The following is a 20,822-nucleotide window of genomic DNA, read 5'->3' on the forward strand; positions in this document are numbered from 1 at the left end:
CTGCACTACATACGTAGTGCAGTGTATTAGCGCTGTCAGTTATTCACTGACAGCAAGCCTATGAGGACACGCCGAAGGCGGGTCCTCATTGGCTCCCGTACAAGGCAGACTCGGACGCCATTTTCTGGCGTCCGATTGCCACAGCAACCCAGCGATTGCATCACTGGGTTGCCGATCGGGTGAAAACCTATCAGATGCTGCGCTCTATTGAGCGCAGCATCTGAGGGGTTAATCTGCCGGATCGGAGAGTAGCTCCGGTCCTGGCAGTTACAGGAGGGTGCCAGCTGTATAATACAGCTGTCACCCCGCGGTGATGGTGCCGGCTCTGCTTCTGAGCCCACACAATCACTGCGCCGTACATGTACGGCGCTTTGCGGGAAGCACCTCCCGACAGCGCCGTACATGTACGGCGCATGTCGGGAAGGGGTTAAAGAGGTTCTGTCACCAGATTATCAAATCCCTATCTCCTATTGCATGTGATCGGCGCTGCAATGTAGATAACAGTAAGGTTTTTATTTTTTTTAAACGTTCATTTTTGGCCAAGTTATGAGCTATTTTATATTTATGCAAATGAGGTTTTAAATGGACAACTGGGCGTGTTTTTTTTTCGTGTGTCCAACTGGGCGTGTTTACTTGTTTTACTAACTGGGCGTTGTGAATAGAAGTGTATGACACTGACGAATCAGTGACCAATCAGCATCATGCACTCCTCTCCATTAATTTACACAGCACATAGTGTTCTTACCAGAACAATGTGCAGCCACATACACAAGTGTCCTGATAATGAATACACATGACCTCCAGCCTGGACGTCATGTGTATTCAGAATCCTGACACTTCTGAATCCTTTCTGTGAGATTTCCAGCAAGTGCCTGCCTGGACAGAGCCAAGACTTTTCTACCTAGTGATCGCCTCCTGGTAGTGAGGGCATATACCCATGGTGCATTGTCACCTAATTATAACAAGAAACTATCATTTGAGACCATTATTTAGCCATATTAGTTTATAGGTATATTTGTCAATACATACTGGTCATTGCTTACAGTATGGATGCAATTTGGGTTTACCCATTTCCCGCACCTTGACGTTAATGCAGGTCGAGGAGAGCAGTAACTTAAAGCACAGCCGTAACTGCACGTCGAGGTGCGCGGACAGTTAACCGCAGCGGCGGTTAACTGTGCAGGGTGTCTGCCCTGCATTCCCTGTTGCCGATCAGCTGCCCATCGCCGCTGATTTTGGCAGTTAACTCCTTCGATGCGGCGGTCGATTTCGATCGCCACATCTAAGGATTTTAGCAGAGATCGGCAGCCCCCACGTGAAATCACGGGGGCTGGCGATGGTACCCATGGCAACCGGACGCCAGACAATGGCTTCCGGGCTGCCATGTACAGAAGCCTATGAGGACCAGCCGGAGGGTGGTCGTCGTAGGCTTCCTGTCAGTGTGACTGTCACGTCACAATGACAGTTGGAATGCATTACACTAAGTAGGTAGTGTAATGTATTCCAGCAGCAATCAGAGCTGCAAGTCTAAGGGCGGATTTACACGAGCGTGTGCGTTTTTGCGCACGCAAAAAAGCGGCGTTTTGCATGCGCAAAAGCCACTTAACAGCTCCGTGTGTCATCACATATGATGTGCGGCTGCGTGATTTTCGTCCATCATTATGACACTCCGTTTGGATGTTTGTAAACAGAAAAGCACGTGGTGCTTTTCTATGTGCAAACATACTTTTGACTGCTGTTGCGCGAATCACGCGCATCCCCACGGTAGTGCTTCCGTGTGGTGCGCGGGATTTTCACGCACCCATTGACTTCAATGGGTGCGTGATGCGCGAAAAACTCAGAAATATAGGACATGTCGTGAGTTTTACGCAGCGGACTCACGCTGCGCAAAAATCACTGACCGTCTGCACGGCCCCATAGACTAACATAGGTCCGTGCGAGGCGCGTGAAAATCACGCACGTTGCACGGACGTATATCACGTTCGTGTAAATCCACCCTAAGTGTCCCCTAGTGGGACAAGTAAAGAAAGTAAAAAAATTAACACGTAAAAAAAGTACACATATTTGGTATCACCGTGTTCATAACAACCCCATCTATAAAACTAAAATATTATTTTTCCCGCACGGTGAACACCGCAAATAAAATAAACGAAAAACAATGCCAGAATCACTATTTTTTGGTCACCACCCCTCCCAAAATATACAATAAAAAGTGATCAAAAAGTCGCATGTACGCCAAAATGGTACCAATACAAGCTACAACCCGTCCCGCAAAAAAAAAAAAGCCCTTACACAGCTTTTTTGACTGAAAAATAAAAAAAACTTATGGCTCACAGAATATGACGACACAAAAAATTGTTTATTTTATAAATAAGTTCTTTTGTTGCGCAAACGCTGCAAAATGTAAAAAATAACGATATACATATGACATCGCCGTAATCGTATCGACCCGCAGAATAAACTATAATGGTCATTTATAGCCCAGGGTGAAAGCCGTAAAAAAAAAAAAAAAAACACATTGTCAGAATTGATGCTTTTTAGTCACCTTGCTTGACGAAAAATGAAATAAAAAGTGATCCAAAAAAAAATAACAAATCGCATGTACCCCAAAATGGTACCAATGAAAACTACAGATTGTCCAGCAAAGAATAAGCCCTCACACAGCTCCGGTGGTGAGAAAATAAAAAAAGTTCTGGCTCCCAGAATATAGCGATGCAAAATGTGCAGAGCGTTCCAAAAGCGGATAAGATCGGGTGCAATTTATAAGTGCCACAAAGGCCACATATCTGCGGATTATTTATTTACTGCATTATTATACCCTCTTATTATGCCCCTGATGTACTCTGCCCAGCCTACATATGCCCCCACATTATAAACTGAAATACCAGCAAAACGCCAGAGCTACTACCAAGCAAAATCTGCGCTCCAAAAGCCAAATGGCGTCCCTCCCTTCTGAGCCCTACAGCGTGCCCAAACAGCCGTTTACGTCCACCGATATGGCATCGCCATACCCGGGAGAACCCTGTTAATATTTTATTTGTGGTATTTGTGGCACAAACTGGGCACAACATATAGTGCACTAAGATGGCATATCAGTCGAAAATTGTAATTTTCACTTTGCACCATCTGCTGCGCATGAAACCTTTCGCGTACCCTGACTTAATAGCATGTCGTGGTGTGGGGGGTGATGTAAGGAGCGTCTCACTCACTGAGCCCGTGCCATACGCTGCGGGTGTCAGCTGTGTATTACAGCTGACACCCGGGACTAACGGACAGAAACAGCGACCGCGCTGTTAGGCTGGGTTCACACGACCATATTAACGTCCGTAATGGACGGACGTATTTTGGCCGGAAGTCCCGGACCGAACTCAGTGCAGGTAGCCGGGCTCCTAGCATCATAGTTATGTACGATGCTAGGAGTCCCTGCCTCTCTGCAGGACAACTGTCCTGTACTGTAATCATGTTTTCAGTACGGGACAGTAGTTCCACGGAGAGGCAGGGACTCCTAGCATCGTACATAACTATGATGCTAGGAGCCCGGCCCCCTGCAGTGTGTTCGGTCCGGGTCTTCCGGCCGAAATACGTTCCGTCCATTACGGACGTAACATGGTCGTGTGAACCCAGCCTCACAGGAGCATGTAAAAATGACAATATACTGCAATACATTAGTATTGCAGTGTATTCTACCAGTGATTATAAATTGGATTCAATTGGATTCTAATTTATAATATTTCCCATTGCTGGTCACTAGATGGAGCCATTCCCAAAATTGCAGCATTGCATGCGGTAAAGCAACCACATTGCTTTATGCTGCAAAATTGGGTAAAAAGCCCTCGCTCTAGTGAGCTCTCAGCATCCCCCCCTCCTTTATCCTGGCTAGTGCCGGGAGAAACGAGGGGTTTGACGGTCTAACCTCCTACACTGTGTGTCGCCATTTTTTGAGCTAACACACAGTGTAGAAGGTTTACATACAATAGTAATCACACTAAAACACGAACATACATAGAAATAACTTACCTGCTCCAGTCGCCGCCGCTCCCTCCGGTCCATCCGCTCCGTCTGCTGCCGCTGCTCCATGTGCACAAGTCCGGAAGCCGCGACCGGAAGTAGTAATACTACTGTCCGGCCGCGACTTCCGGTCCACAGGAAAATGGCGCCGGTATGCGCGCATTTCAAATTGAACTGTGTGGGAGCGGCGTACATGATAGTGGATGGAACGGGCCCCGTTTGCAGTCACTATGGGACTGTGGCTGCCGTATTCCATGTCTGTATGTGTCGTTAATCAACACATACAGAAATGGAAAAAAAAATGGCAGCCCCCATAGGGAAGAAAAAGTGTAAAAATAAGAAAAAGTAACACACAAACACACAAATTAATCCAAACGTTTTTAATAAAGCACTAACATCTTTAACATATTAAAACAATTTTTGTGGTAACACTGTTCCTTTAAAGTCCAAATAAACAACCTTTTCACATTTTTCCTCTAAAGTAATGTAAAAAAATACACAAAATTGGTATCGCTGCATCCATAAAAGTCCAAACTATTACAATATACCATTATTTAACTCGCACGGTGAACGCCGTAAAAGTAAAGAATTTAAAACGGCAAATCCGCTGTTTTTTGGTCAACTTGGCTCTACCAAAAAATTTAATAAAAAGTGCGAAAAAAGTTGTATGTACCAATAAAAACTACAGTTCGTCCCCCAAAAAATAAACACTCGTACCGCTCTATTGACAGAAAAATAAAAAAAGTTATGGCTCTCGGAAAGGGGAGGGAAACATTAAAATGAAAAAGCAAAACCCGGATCAGTCTGGAAAGGGTTAATTACTTTCTAATGAAAAAGCATTTATGACCACATGTGGGCTATAGCCGTACTCGGGAGAAATTGCTTTACAAATATTGGGGTGCTTTTTCTCCTTTATGAAAATGAAAAAAAATTCTACATTTTCGTGGAAATAATGTTGATATTAATTTTCACGGCCTAATACTAATAAATTCTGCAAAAGACGTGTGGGGTCTAAATGCTCACTATACCCCTAGATAGATTCCTTAAGTGGTGTAGTTTCCCAAACGGGGTTACTTTTGGGGGGCGTCCACTATTTGGTCCCTCGGGGGCTTTGCAAATTCAACATGACACCCAAAAACTATTTCAGCTAAACTTGAGCTCCAAAAGCCAAATAGCGCTCCTTGCCTTCTAAGCCCCGCGGTGGGTCCAAACAGCACTTTATTACCACATATGGCGTATTTACGTAATCGGGAGAAATTGCTTTACATATGTTGGGGTGTTTTTTCTACTTTATTCCTTGTAAAAATGTTAAATTTCTATGTTTTTTTCAGAAAAAAAAAGTAGATTTTCATCTTCACATACGAATTCAAATAAATTTAGCAAAAAAAACTGTGGGTTCAAAATGCTAACTATACCCATAGATAAATTCCTTGAGGGGTGTAGTTTCCAAAATGGCGTCACTTTTGGGGGGTGTTTACTGTTTTGATACCACAAGACCTATTCAAACCTAACATGGTGCCTAAAATATATTCTAAAAAAAGGAGGCCCCAAAATCTTGGGTAAAACCTTCTGTGGTACAGAAAAAATGTATTACAAATGAATTTCCCCCCCAAAAAAAAAATTTGAGGTGAAATTTACAAATTTCACCTCTACTTTGCTTTAATTCCTGTGAAATGCCTAAAGGGTTAAAACACTTTCTGAATGCCGTTTTGAATACTTTGAGGGGTGCCGTTTTCAAAATGGGGTGATTTATGGGGACTTTCTAAAATATAAGGCCCTCAAAGCCACTTCAGAACTGAACTGGTCCCTGAAAACAAGCTTTTGAAATTTTCTTGAAAATATGAGAAATTGCTGCTAAAGTTCTAAGCCTTGTAACGTCCTAGAGAAATAAAAGAAATGTTCAAAAAACTATGCAAACATAAAGTAGACATATGGGAAATGTAAACTAGTAAGTATTCTGTGTGGTATTACTATCTGTTTTACAAGTAGATACATTTAAATTTAGAAAAATGCTAATTTTTTCTAAATCTTGGTGTTTTTTACAAATAAATATTGAATTTATCGACCAAATTTTTTCACTAACAAAGTACAATATGTCACGAGAAAACAATCTCAGAATCACTTGGATAGGTAAAAGCATTCCGGAGTTATTACCACATAAAGTGACATGTCCGATTTGAAAAATCGGCTTCGTCCTGAAGGCCAAACAGGCTCAGTCCTGAAGGGGTTGATTACCATTGATTTCAATGGTAATTATTTTGTTTCATTTGCTTTCAGTTTGTCTCCGTTCGCTACGTTTCCGTTTTTTTTTGAACGGAAACATAAGTGCAGTCTGTAGAACTTTTATTTCCGTTCAAAAAAAAAAAGCCCAAAACAGGCTCAGTCCTGAAGGGGTTAAAGAGGCTCTGTCACCACATTATAAGTGCCCAATCTCCTACATAATCTGATCGGCACTGTAAAGTAGATAACAGCAGTGGTTTTTATTTTGAAAAACGATCATTTTTGAGCAAGTTATGAGCAATTTTAGATTTATGCTAATTACTTTCTTAATAGACAACTGGGCATTGTGGAGAGAAGTGTATGACGCTGACCAATCAGTGATCGATCCGTGTCATACACGTCTCATTGTTCCAGCCCATTGTTACAGCGTGATTGTGCAGTGAAAGAAGCTGGGCTGGAACAATGAGAAGTGTATGACACGGATTGGTCACTGATTGGTCAGCGTCATACATTTCTCTTCACAACGCCCAGTTGGTCAAAAGTAAAAACACGCCCTGTTGTCTATTAAGAAAGTAATTATCATAAATCTAAAATTGTTCCTAACTTGTTCAAAAATGATCAAAACAAAAACCACTGTTATCTACATTACAGCGCCGATCAGATTATGTAGGAGATAGGGCACTTTAGGACATATTAAAACCTTATAGCTAATCTTAAACAACTCAGAAGAAAGTTTTCACTATATGTGACACTTTACGATAAGCTTTTGAGAATTTCAAAAGCAGAACACCACAAGGCTAATGTTTTTTTGCTACAACTTTGAGAAAAATAAAAAACTGAATTTTTTTTTTATTTAACCTTCAAAATTTTACCAAAAAAACAAACAAAATAAAAAAAAAAACATGAATTTTTTTTTCCCCAAAACAAAGACAAAATAATTGGAAGGCATCAGTACTTCAAGCAGCATTTAGGCAGGTGCTATGAGGCGACATCTGTAAAACGTATTATTGCCCCACATGGTAAACAAAGTTGTGAGTGACCGAACTAATTCATCCAGTGAATGAAGTCTCCCAAAACCTTATTTGCAACATAATCCCATGAATTTAGCCATAACTAATGACCAATTGTTGGGGTATATCCTTAGCCTAAAATTTACAATTGTCTTACGATCTCGTGTATAATCATACAGATTTTGAGTCTAGATCATGAATCAAGTCCTCAATGCCTTAACCCCTTAACGATATCAGAAGTACTATTACGTCATTGTCGCTAAGGACATAAGGTGCGCCGCCATCATCAGCGGGTGTCAACTGAATATTACAGTTGAGACCCTGCTGCAAGGCCAGGACCGGAGGTATCCTCCGTTCCGACCAATTAACCCCTTCGATGCAGCGCTCAAAAGTGGGCGCTGCATCTATGGTGTTGCTAGCAGATTGGCACACCGCGATTCGATTGCGGGGTTACCAATGGCTGCTTTGCCAAACGGAGGCCTAACTATGGCCTTCTGTCTGCCAAGTACGGAAGCCTGTTAGGCCACGCCCAGAGGCGGGACCTAAAAGGCTTCCGGACAAGAAAAGAAGATGTGCAGCCATCAGCCGCAGATGTCAGATGTATGTTACAGCTGACACCATGCTGTAATGGCAGTGAACGGAGCTAGCTCCGATCCCTGCCATTAACCCCTAAGAAGCCGTGATAAAAAGATTGCGGCATCTTAATGGTTTGTGGTAAATTGGCATCACTGTGACCACAGGGGTGCCGATGGTTGCTATGGCTACGGGAGGCCTAACAATGGCCTCCAGGTCTGCCACGTACAGAAGCACATTAGGCCCTACCTGGAGCATAATAGGTTGTCAGTGAATAACGGACAGCTCTAATACATTACACTACATGGGCAGCTCAATGTATTAGAATAAAAATCAGAGGTGCAGGTTAAAATAAGTTAATAAAAATTTTGTACATAAGTATTAAAAAAAGTCCTATAAGTCTTTTATTATAGTAAAAATTAAAACGCTCAAAAAGTACACATATTTGGTATTGCCACGTCAGTAACGGCCCACACTAAAATGTTATTTTTCGCACACAGTGAACACGGAAAAAATAAACAAAGACAATGTCAAAATCACCACCCCTCCCAAAATATAGAAGTCGCATGTACCCCAAAAAAGCAACAAAAAAAACAAGCCCTTTCACATAATTGGATTAAAAAAAAAAAAGTTATGGCTCTCAGAATACGGGGACACAAAAAAATATTAAAAAATTAAATAAAAAATGATTTTATTGTGCACACGATGCAAAACGTAAAAAAAACAAAAACCTATATACATATGGTATTGCCGTAATAGTTATCAACCCGCAGAATAAAATAAAAATTTTCATTTATAGCCCACGGTGAAAACTAAAAAAAAAAAAACAAATTGCGGTTTTTGGTCACCTTGCTTGCCAAAAATTGGAATGCAAAGTGGTCAGAAAGTCAAATGTACCCTAAAATTGTACCAATCAATAACAGATTGTCCCGCAACAAATAATAAGTAAAGCTAGCCGAAAAAATAAAAATAAAGTTCTGGCTCTCAGAATAGGACGACAAAATCTGCAGTGTTCCAAAAGCGGATAAGATTTGGCATAATTTATCAGCGCGAAACGGGCCATACATCTGCGGATTATTATTTACGGCATTATGTTTTCTTATTATACCCTGATGCACTCAAACCCCAAACAGAACTTCTACCAAGCTAAATCTGCACCCCATATTACACTTTATTTCTGGGCCCTGTCATATGTCCAGGCAAATGATAAATGCCTTGAGGGGTGCATTTTCTAAAATAGGGTCACTTCTTAGGGGACTTCCACTATACTCTGGCACTTAAAGGAACAGTGTCATGGCAAATAATTTTTTTTATATGTTAAAGATGTTAGTGCTTTAATAAAAACGTTTTTATTCATTTGTGTGTTTGTGTTTTACTTTTTCTTATTTTTACACTTTTTCTTCCCTATGGGGGCTGCCATTTTTTGTTCCATTTCTGTGTGTGTCGATTAACGACACACACAGACATGGAGTACGGCAGCCACAGTCCCATAGGGACTGTGAACGGCTCCCGTCCCATTCACGTCCGTGTACGGCGTCTGTGTGGGAACTGCGCATGCGCCGCTCCCACACAGTCCTATTCGAAATTGGCGCCGTCCGGCGCCATTTTCCTGTGGACCGGAAGTCGCGGCCGGACTGTAATCTTACTACTTCCGGTCGCGGCTTCCGGACTTGTGCACATGGAACAGCGGCAGCAAAGGGAGCGGACGGGCCGGAGGGAGCCGCCGCGGCGGCAGGAGCAGGTAAGACATTTCAATGTATGTTAGTGTTTGTGTGTGTTTACTACTGTATGTAAACCTACTACACTGTGGGTTAACTCAAAAAATGGCGACACACAGTGTAGGAGGTTAAACCTTTCAAACCCCTCGTTTATCCCGGCACTAGCCAGGATAAAGGAGGGGGGGATGCTGAGAGCTCACTAGAGCGAGGGCTTTTAACCCAATGTTGCAATGCTGCAATTTTGGGAACTAGCTCCATCTAGTGACCAAAAATGGGTAGTATTATAAATTAGAATTAATTTATAATATTTCCTGACTATTTCCTGACTCGTGAAAAAAATAAAAAAAATTTGAACCATGTTTAATCACCCACACACTAAATGTTTAATTTTTTTAAAAAAAACATGTTTTTCTGGCAACACCATGCCTTTAAGGGATTTTGCAAATGCGACATGGCGCCCAAAAACCAAATCAGCAAAATCTGCATGCCAAATAGTGCTCAAGCCTTTCTGAGCTCTGGCGTTTTTTCAAACAGCAGTTTATAACATGTGGGGTATTGCCTTAATCGCGAGAAATTGCTTTTCAAATGATGGGGTGCGTTTTCTCCTTTATGCCTTGTAAAAAAAAATCTACGTTGTTTTGGGAAAACTGTAGAATTTCCTTTTTACAGCCTAATTTTACTAAATTCAGCAAAAAACATGTGGGGTCCAAATGCTCACTATACCCCTCGATAAATTCCTTGAGAGGTGTAGTTTGCCAAATGGTGTCTTTTTGCAGGTGCTTCCACTGATTTGGCACCACAAGACCTCTTCAAACATGACATGGTGCCTAAAATATATTCTAATTAAAAAAAAGGCCCCAAAATGCACTTGGTGCTCCTTTGCTCCTGAGGCCTGTGTTTGTCCATTAGCACGCTAGAGCCACATGTGGGATATAATTCTAAAAACTGAAAAATCTGGCCAATAAATATTGAGCTGCGTTCAGAAAAAAAATAAAATTGATTAGAACGGATTTTATGCAAAAAAAATAAAATAAATTAAAGTTTGTACATTTTATCTCCACATTGCTTTAATTACTGTGAAACACCTAAAGGGTTAAACTTTCTAAATGCGGTTTTCAATATTTGGGGTGCAGTATTTAAAATGGGGTGATTTATAGGGGGGTTTCTAATATATAGGGCATTCAAAGCCACTTCAAACTGAACTGGTCCATAAAAAATAAAAAAACGAAGTCTTGACATTTTCTTGAAAATGTGAGAAATTGCTGCTAAAGTTCTAAGCCTTGTGATGTGCTAGAAAAATACAAGGATGTTCAAAAAACTATGCCAACATAAAGTAGACATATGGGAAATGTGAACTAGTAACTATTTCGGTATTACAAGTAGATCCATTTAAATTTAGAAAAATGCTAATTTGTGCACATTTTCTCCATTTGTGAAAAACACCAAAATTTAAATACTGACCAAATTTTACCACTAACTTAAAGGGACTGTCACCAGTTTATCAATTTCCTATCTCCTAACTAATCTAATAGGTGCTTTGATGCTGCAAATTAGTGTGATTTGTTTTAAAAAACGTATTTGCAAAGTTATGAGCATTTTTCTAAATATGTAAATGAGACTTTATTAGAAAACTGGGAGGTAACGGCAGCGAATTTCCTGAGGTGGAGCTCCCTCACAGCCTCCTACACTGTCCTATCAGCATGAAGCTGTAGATCATATGATCACACTGAGTTGCTGGGCAGGGAAGGGGGAGAAGTTGTATCCGGATTGGACAGAGTGAGAAAAAGAGTCACCTCCTATTTGGCTATTAGAGCCACATTATCATATTAGATTTGTTAAAGAAGCTCTGTCACCACATTATAAGTGGCCTATCTTGTATATCATGTGATCGGCGCTGTAATGTAGATTACAGCAGTGTTTTTTTATTTTGAAAAACAATCATTTTTTGGCAGAGTTATGACCTATTTTAGCTTTATGCTAATGAGTTTCTTAATAGACAACTGGGCGTGTTTTACTTTTTGACCAAGTGGGCGTTGTGGAGAGAAGTGTATGACGCTGAACAATCAGTGACCAATTAGCGTCATACACTTCTCCCCATTCATTTATTCTGCACATAGTAAACCTGCGTTGTTCACCATGTGCAGTTACTCAAGTATCCTGACAATGAATAGACAATACCTCCAGCCAGGACGGGATGTGTATTCAGAATCCTGACACTTGACGTCTGTGGTTCATTTACAGCACAGCAGGCGTAGTCTCTATGTAAATGACAGTTTACAGCGTAATCTCGCATGTGGACTCCAGCTGTAGCGCAATAGTTTTTTTTTTTAAATCAATCCAATTTTATTGATACGAACACCAAAATAAGATAACACATTGACATTCACATTTCAAGTTTTTCAACATCGTATACAATAATTACAGCATATCAGAAAACCCCCAACATACCCTCTTTCCCCCCCCTGCACAGCCCCCAACCATATCTCCACCAATTGTTTACAATACCAATCCTGACCAGAAAACCGCTCTATTATCATGTTTCCCCTCCACCCCCTCTTTGCTCCAAACTCGGTCACCTCCAATTCCTCAGATGACTCTTGCCTTTAGTCTAGTCTACTCGGTTCAGGTGACAGCACCTCAGGACAAGTCAACCATCTGCTCCATTGTTTATCAAATTTTTTTTCCGTGCCCCTTTTCGAAAATATCTTATGCCCCATCAGGATATTATGATTCAACATTCCTACAATTTCCCTCATCCCTGGTGGTTCCGCATCCAGCCAGCGTTTAGCAATGCATTTCCTCGTCTGATATAATATTTTTTGCAATTGCCAGACTTGCTATTCTGTCACTCTCCAATTCCCCCACCGCTCCCAACAACATAACTTTAGGGTCTGCCGCCAATTCCCGACCATACACCTGCTTTATCAGATCCAATATTTCCCCCCATAGGGTCCTCAGGGCCTCACATGTCCAAAACATATGATATATGTCCGCCTTCTCCTCCGTGCACCTAGGACATTTAGCATCCGCTCTAATACCCATCTGTTTTAATACCCACGGGGTGCGGTACACTCTATGTATCAAGAAGAGTTGGGATCTCCTCTGCGCCAGACTGAGTGATAAGTGACATGTGGACGCTAATATCTCCTCCCACTCCTCTTCGGTCAATGGATCGATATCCTGTTCCCATTTCTCTTTTACCAGCACCATCGGGTCTCCCAGGTGTTTGGACAGCAAGCTCCTGTATGCCATTGAGATCAGGCCTTTGGTGGTGTCTGCCCATCCCACATATCCTAGGACCCCCAGAGCACAAACCGTCAGGTCCACCACATGCGCCTGCAGGGCATGACGGATCTGCAAATATTGGTAAAACATACTGTGCTCCAGTGGAAATAGGTCTTTCAGCTGCTGAAATGATCTCAGCACGTTATCATCATACAGGTGCTGTAGTCGCCTAACTCCTGCCAACTCCCATTTTTGCATGCCCTCTAATTGATACAATTCCCTGTAACGCAATAGTTAAAGCATAGCTAAATATTTAACAAACTTGTGACATGTCAGTGACACGTCAGAAGTTTTGATTGGTGGGGGTCGGAGAACTGAGACCCCCCCAATCGCTATAACGAAGCTGCTGAAGGGCTCGTGTGAGCGCTCAGCCGCTTAGTTTCTGTTCGGCTTTTTCCAGAAAGCCAATATATCAGAGTATGGGCTCATAGACTTGCTATAGAGTTCGTACACCGATATATTGATTTCCGGAAAAAGCCAAACAGAAACGAAGCAGCTAAGCTCTCACACGAGCGCTTCAGCTGCTTCGTTTTAGCAATTGGTGAGGGTCTCAGCGCTTGGACCCCCATCAAGACTTCTGACAAGTCACTATGACATGTCAGAAGTTTGTTAAGCATTTAGCTACACTTTAAAATTAATCAGTAGCACTACAAAAAGTCTAGGTCTAGAACCAGGTTTAAGACCCTTCTACATGACCCAATTATCAGGCAAACCGGGGCTCACATATCATTGCCCTGTGTACACAGGGCAACGATCAGCCGATGAACGAGCAAACGTTCATTCATCGGTTGAATGTATCGTTTATGCAGCCGAAATTACCACCGTTGTTGGCAGCACATCTCCCAGTGTAAACAGAGAGACGTGCTGCCTACATGATAGAAATGTACGTGGACCAACGATCGTAGTAACGAGTGCTCTTCGCCATACACGGCTCCTTGTGAAAGGAGCAAGCGAGCGCGTTCTCGTTGATCTGCGCGCGTCGGGCCGTGTCATTACACAGGCAGTGTGGATGAAATTATTGACCCCCAACTACAAATCAAGTTATCAGAGCTAATGTGATTAGCGGTGAAAATTGTGATAAGGCACAGAAAATAAACTATGTTTACACTGGTAATTAACATTTTAGTGCTTTAACCCCTCCAGGACACAGCCTGTTTCGGCCTTGTGGACGCAGGCGATTTATTCAAATCGGACATGTGTGCATTTATGTGGCAATAGCTTGGGAATGCTTTTACCTATCCAAGCGATTCTGAGATTGCTTTCTCGTGACATATTGTACTTCACGTTTGTGAAAAAATTTGGTCGATAAATTCAGTATTTATTTGTGAAAAACACCAAAATGTAGAGAAAATTTGCAAAAAATTGCATTTTTCTAAATTGTAATGTATCTGCTTGCAAAACAGATATTAATACCACACACACAATAGTTACTAGTTGACATCCCCCATAGGTCTACTTTATATTTGCATCGTTTTTTGAACGTCCTTTTATTTTTCTAGGACATTACAAGGCTTAGAACTTTAGCAACAATTTCTCACATTTTCAAGAAATTTCGAAAACCTATTTTTTCATGGACCAGTTCATTTCTGAAGTGGCTTTGAGGGCCTTATATATATGAAACTCCCCATAAATCACCCCATTTTAAAAACTTCACCCCTCAAAGTATTCAAAACAGCATTCAGAAAGTTTCTTAACCCTTTAGGCGTTTCACAGGAATTAAAGCAAAGTAGAGGTGTAATTTACAAATGTAATTTTTTTTGCAGAAATTCATTTGTAATAGAAAAATTTCTATAACACAGAAGGTTTTACCAGAGAAACGCAACTCAATATTTTATTGCCCAGATTCTGCAGTTTTTAGAAATATCCCACATGTGGCTCTAGTGTGGTAATGGACTGAAACACCGGCCTCAAAAGCAAAGGAGCACCTAGAGATTTTGAAGCCTCCTTTTTATTACAATATATTTTAGACTCCATGTCTGGTTTGAAGAGGTCTTGTGGTACCTAAACAGTGGAAACCCCAAAAAAGTGACCCCATTTTGGAAACTACACCCCTCAAGGAATGTATCTAGTTGTATAGTGAGCATTTTAACCCCACAGTTTTTTGCTGAATTTATTGGCGTTAGTCTGTGAAAATGAAAATCTACATTTCTTCTGAAGAAACATAGACATTTTTAATTTTTGCAAGGAATAAAGGAGAAAAAGCGCCCCAACATTTGTAAAGAAATTTATCCTGATTACGGCAATACCCCATATGTGGTCATAAACTTATATTTGAACGCATTACAGCCCTCAGAAGGGAAGGAGCGCCATTTGGGTTTTGGAGCTCAAATTTTGCTATAATGGTTTTCGATGCCATGTCGCATTTGCAACGCCCTGGAGGGACCAAAACAGCGAAAACCCACAAAAAGTGACCCCATTCAATATCAGAATCCAAGAGAGCAAATGCCTCTTCAGTGGTATATAACTTGCGTGCCATTTGTTTTTTTACTTATTTTTTGTAACAGTTTTAATAAAAGTAACAAAAGAAAATTCCACTAATCCATTGATCAATAAATTTATGAACAACCCTAAGGCCCTGTTCACACAGAGTTTTTTTTACGAGTTTTTCGGCGCGGAAACCGCTCCGCAAAACTCGTCAAAAACTGGCCGAAAAGGTCTCCGATTGATTTCAATGGGAGTTGGACGAGCTTTTTTACCGTGAGCAAAAAAAAACACATCGCAGTAAAAAGAAGCGACCTGACCTATCTTGAGGCGGTTTCCGCCTCCAAAACCCCATTTCAATCAGTCAGAAGGGTAAAAAAAAAAAAACAGTGTTTTGACGAGTTTGTCAAACCACTGTGCAAAAAACGACTGGAGCAGTTTTTGCAGGAGGAATTTTCCTCCTGCAAAAAACTCTGTGTGAACACAGCCTAACAACGAATCAATGTATTTAGAATTTACAGATGTGTAAAACATATGAAGAGATTTATATAAGTATGTGTGTGTATACGTATATATTACATGTACGTATATATCTATATGATGATATAGATATAACATCCCCAATTATTAATTTTTTATTATTAACCAATTTCAAATGTCTATATATAATATATATTACGTGTGTGTATGTACATATATATATATATATATATACACACACACACACACACACACATTATATATATATATATATATATACACACACACACACATTATAAGCCCTAATTAATTGTCCTAGTCTGAGTACTATCTACCTAACAGACTACCTGAACTATAACTAGCTGCCTACACTAAACTATCTATGTGGAGGTGTTTGTGTGTTTCACATTCATTGTCTTTATATGAGACACACAGCAGCTGCTCGGCACAGCTTCTTCTCCCCCACTGTCTCAGAACGATCTGACAGGGAGGGAGGAGAAACATTGTAACAAACAGCACGTAAGTTTGTTGCTGCAACAAACTTTGCTGTGAACACCATGATAGCTTTATCATGGTGTTCACGTCATCGGACCGGCATCAATCCGGTCCTGATGTCTTCTCTCAGCACTTAGGCTGCTAGTAGCAGCGTGTGCCGAGAGATTCAGGGAATAGGGAGAGCGCTGTGCACTCTGCTCTGACACCACGTGGATTAACGGGCTGCAGGACAAAAGCCCAGCTCGGCAGCTCGTTAATCTACGTGGGCTGGTCGTGAAGGGGTTAAAGGGGCTGTTCAGGATTAGAAAAAAAGATGCAATACCAACACAGCCCCTGGACAAGAATGATGCTGTTTCTGCAAAAGAAGCATACCCTTTTTACCAATTCTGATTGCTCAATTTCACACATGAAAATTAAATATCGTAAGCCCATTTAACCAATAGCCTTCAGTCAATATGCTTTAACTATGGCTTATACAAACTCCAATACGTTGTACTCACTGCCATCCGCTCTGCAGTCAACCACTCCTCCTCCTCTGGATTGCCATGTCTGTGCGTGTAGTATGATACACTTGATATAACTTTGTTCACTTCATTAAGTGCATTCATTTTTCCATTAAAGGATGAAATTTGTAACAACCTGTAACAAATTACAAATTAGAAATAATTTACATTACAGTAGTAAATTCATCACAAAATATCAAACCTCTAAAATGGAGCAGGTCTATAGTCCTTGATGTTCATTATTTCAAATGCACGGTGGTCCTCAGACTGGCATACTTTCATCTGATATTTTAAGTGAAATTGACTACGTAGGCTGGATTGTTGGCCTGATCAGACAATGGGAGTGTTCAGCGTTAAGTTATGTTATGACCTCCATAAAAGAATTGAAAGTTAGAGACCACTATAAACACACTATGAGCTGAGGACAGCTAGATGTCACTCCGATTATTGGTCTGGCACCTGCCTTCAAGTCTTAAAGGAGTTGTCCAGGTTGGGGGCCATTTATACGGATGACCTACTCATAGGATAGGTCATTTGTATATGATTAGTGGTGGTCCGAGACAAACATCTATACCCCGCGCCGATCAGCTATGCAGTGGTCGGTGCCGAAAGAAGGCGACTATGGTTAAAGTACAGTGGCCGTGCTGCAGTTCCGCTCCTACTCAAGTGAAGAGGAGGAGAGCTGCAGTAACCCAGCACGGCCGCTATACTGTGAGCAGAGCCTTCTGCTTCACTATAAAGAAAAATTAAACAAAACAAAAAAAAAAAACAGTCCCCAACCTGGACAACCTCTTTAAATTTGAGAATTAAGGTATGTGCACACTGCTTATTTTCGGCCGTTTTTCGGGCCGTAAAATCGGAAGCAACGAGCCATTTTTAGTACGTGGCCGTGTAAAAAAATGCCTGCGAAAAAGTAGTGCAAGTCACTTCTTGAGCCGTTTTTGGAGCAGTTTTTCATTAACTAAAAAAAGTATGAAAAATCATGAGCCGTTTTCCCTTGAAAACAGCTCTGTATTTTCAGACGTCTTTTAAGTAAAGCGTGTGCACATACCCTTAGGGGGCATTTCCAAATTGGAAAGAGCCCTTCTCTAAAGCAAGCCACAGGTCATGCTCCTGACATTCTCCCTCCCCAACTGATCAGCTCTTACAGCCAGTGAAAGATGCAGAAATGTAGGATTACAAGGCAGCTTTTAAAATGAAAGGATGACCATGCAAAACAAGGCTGACTGAGTACGCTCGAGTGAGCTGCTGTTTATTGGGTTTGTGGAGTTAGGAGAACTCCTTTTAAGTCATGTATACTACTTATAATTAGTGTCCCTTGTATACAATAAACAGATAAAGAAAAATAACGGGAACGATACCATAATTTAAAACGTAGAAAAGGAAAACACAAAACAGCAAACAGCAAAAACCGGTATCTGGTAATCTACAACTTACCTAAGTATCATTTTAAGCCTAAAAATTTCTAAATTTTTGACAGTTTCTTCCTGCCCTGGAACACGGGAAGCTAGGTTTTTAAGGGATTTTATGATCATGGAGAGAGCATCATTTTTGGCTTCATTCTTTGCTTCTTTTTTCAATTCATCATCCGTTAAATTTTCTAGAAACTGAGGGACCATTTCTATAATTGGAAGAAAGTATTTCTTGACAGTGTGAAGAGTTAAAAAATCGTAGCACTGTCCAAATGGCCTACAGGAGAAAAAGAGTGAAAACTTTAAAACCCAAAAAGCAGGTCACAAGATTTGGGGGTTATAGAAAATAAATTTAAACAAACATTTTAACCAGTTCTAGTAACTAAAATATCAACATTTCTAAAAAGAGGACACAAAGAACGTTTACATTAACTGATTGAAAAGCAAGGGTAAGGAGTCATGCACACGACCGCAGTTTTGCGGCAGTATAATATCCGCGATTGCGGATAGTATAAAATGCATGATTACTTATGGGCCAATACACACGACCGTGGTTTCCACGGTCCGTGCGTTGCCTGGAGCCCAGACCGCAAAAAAATAAATAAAAAAAGGACGTCTTTATACGTTTACATTTGCGGTCCAGACTGATAGGAATCAATGCACATATTCTGTGCGGACGGCCCACGGACGACACACCGCGGCCCGTTCGTAACATAATCCTGGCCCGTACACACAGCTACGGCCGTGCGCAGGGGGCCTTAATAATGCATGGACTGGAAGGGAAATAATCCTGCCACTAACACAGGTAGAGGCAACCTGACTCAACTGTATACGAATGATCACATGATGTCAGTATCAAATGATCCGACAGTCAAAAAGCTAATTAAAGGGACACGAATCAGTGTACGCAGCACGTAAAACTAATACACATTCATATCGATATGGCTAGTATAAATAGACTGCATGGTCCCGAAGCTGCTGTCCCCAAGATCCAAGCTTAGGAACCAAATTGACAAAATTTTTATGACCAGCTTAGAGGATATTTAGTGCTATAGAATTCTTTATTAAAACCGAAGCAAACCCTTTAACAAGTTAGTGACCGCCCATAAGTGTTTTTACGGCGGTCACTAACATGCTTTCCTCTGATTTTGTACGGCACTGCACATACAGCAGCGTCGCCGGGAGGAGTAAAAGCTCCCAGCTACCGGAGGTAGCTGAGGGTTTGGAGTAGACCTGCTCGAGTTGGCAGGATCAAAACCGGCATGGTTTCCGCCATTTAACCCCTTAGATGCAGGGCTCAATAGCAACTGCCACATCTAAGTGGTTTCGCGGGGATGCCAATGGCTTTTACAGCAGCCGGGGGCTTAACAAAGGCCCCCAGGTCTTCCTTTAGTGTGTGCCTGTTGGTGTAAAACTGACAGGCATCTGTTAGGCACTGACAGGCATAATACACTGCAATACAGAAGTATTGCAGCGTATTATAAAAGCAATCAAACATCGCATAGTAAAGTCTCCAAATGGGACTAAAAAAACACTCTTCCGGAAAATTCATAATAAATATATAAAAGTTACAAAAAAAATAAAAAAAACTTTTTTGCCTTAGAAAATGATTCATTATACAAAATACATTACACATATTTGATATTGTCACGTTCGGAACGACCAACTATAGAACCATTAAATTATTTAACCCGCACGGTGAACGCTGTAAAAAATAAAATTAAAAAAAAAAAGACAGAATTACTGCTTTCTTTTAATCCTGCCTTCCAAAAAATGATTAAAATAGTTTAAAAAGTCGCATGTACTTCAAAACGGTACAAATGAAAACTAGAAGTCGTCCCGCAAAAAAAACACAATACAGCTATGTGCGGTGTTTAAAAGTAGTTAAAACATAAAAAAAAACAAAAACAATATCAATTTAGTATCACTGGAATCGTAACGACCCACTGTTATAAAATGATTATGTTCTTTATACCACATGGTAAACGGCGTGAATTTGAAGAGGCTCTGTCACCAGATTATAAGTGCCCATCTCTTATATAATCTGATCGGCGCTGTAATGTAGAGAACAGTGTTTTTTATTTAGAAAAACGATCATTTTTGAGCAAGTTATAAACCATTTTGGATTTATGCTAATTAGTTTTTTAAGACAACTGGGCGTGTTTTGATTTTTACCAACAGGGCGTTGTAAAGAGGAGTGTATGACGCTGACCAATTAGTGACCAATCAGCGTCATACACTTATCATACCAGCCCAGCTTCTTTCACTGCACAATCACGCTGTGCTGTGGATCACGCTGGGCTGGAACAATGAGAAGTGTATGACGCGGATTGGTCAGCGTCATGCACGTCTATGTACTACTCCCAGTTTCTAAAAAGTAAAAAAACACGCCCAGTTGTCTATTAAGAAACTAATTAGCAAAAATCTAAAATTGCTCATAACTTGCTCAAAAATGATCGTTGGTTATTTTCTATTCCCCAGAAAAAAAATAAAAAAACTCTATAAAATTAAAAATGTAAGAAAACAAATCCATATACAGCTATGTCGAAAAATATGTTATAGCTTTCTGAATGAGACTATGGAAAAACGTAAAATATTGAAAGTAAATGCCTAAAATAGGCTGGTCGCTAAGGGGTTAAAGTGGATTTGTGATGCTAGTTTTTGGGTTTTTTCATACACTATATGGACAAAAGTATT

General features: G+C 40.8%; 1 protein-coding gene across 4 annotated transcripts in view; it reads right to left on the minus strand.

Moving 5' to 3' along the window:
- USP9X (ubiquitin specific peptidase 9 X-linked) overlaps nt 1–20,822 on the minus strand; it is a 195,687-nt gene that overhangs the window by 91,463 nt on the left and 83,402 nt on the right. For all 4 annotated transcript variants that reach the window (XM_075853942.1, XM_075853941.1, XM_075853939.1 and 1 more), the window contains exons 8-9: nt 18,151–18,402; nt 16,711–16,849 (exon numbers count right to left, since the gene is read on the minus strand). In XM_075853942.1, coding sequence (XP_075710057.1) covers nt 16,711–16,849; nt 18,151–18,402 — 391 coding nt within the window. The remainder of the gene's footprint in view (nt 1–16,710; nt 16,850–18,150; nt 18,403–20,822) is intronic.

Source organism: Rhinoderma darwinii, chromosome 2 (genome assembly GCF_050947455.1).
Source record: "Rhinoderma darwinii isolate aRhiDar2 chromosome 2, aRhiDar2.hap1, whole genome shotgun sequence".
In the NCBI taxonomy this organism is placed as follows: domain Eukaryota; kingdom Metazoa; phylum Chordata; class Amphibia; order Anura; family Rhinodermatidae; genus Rhinoderma; species Rhinoderma darwinii.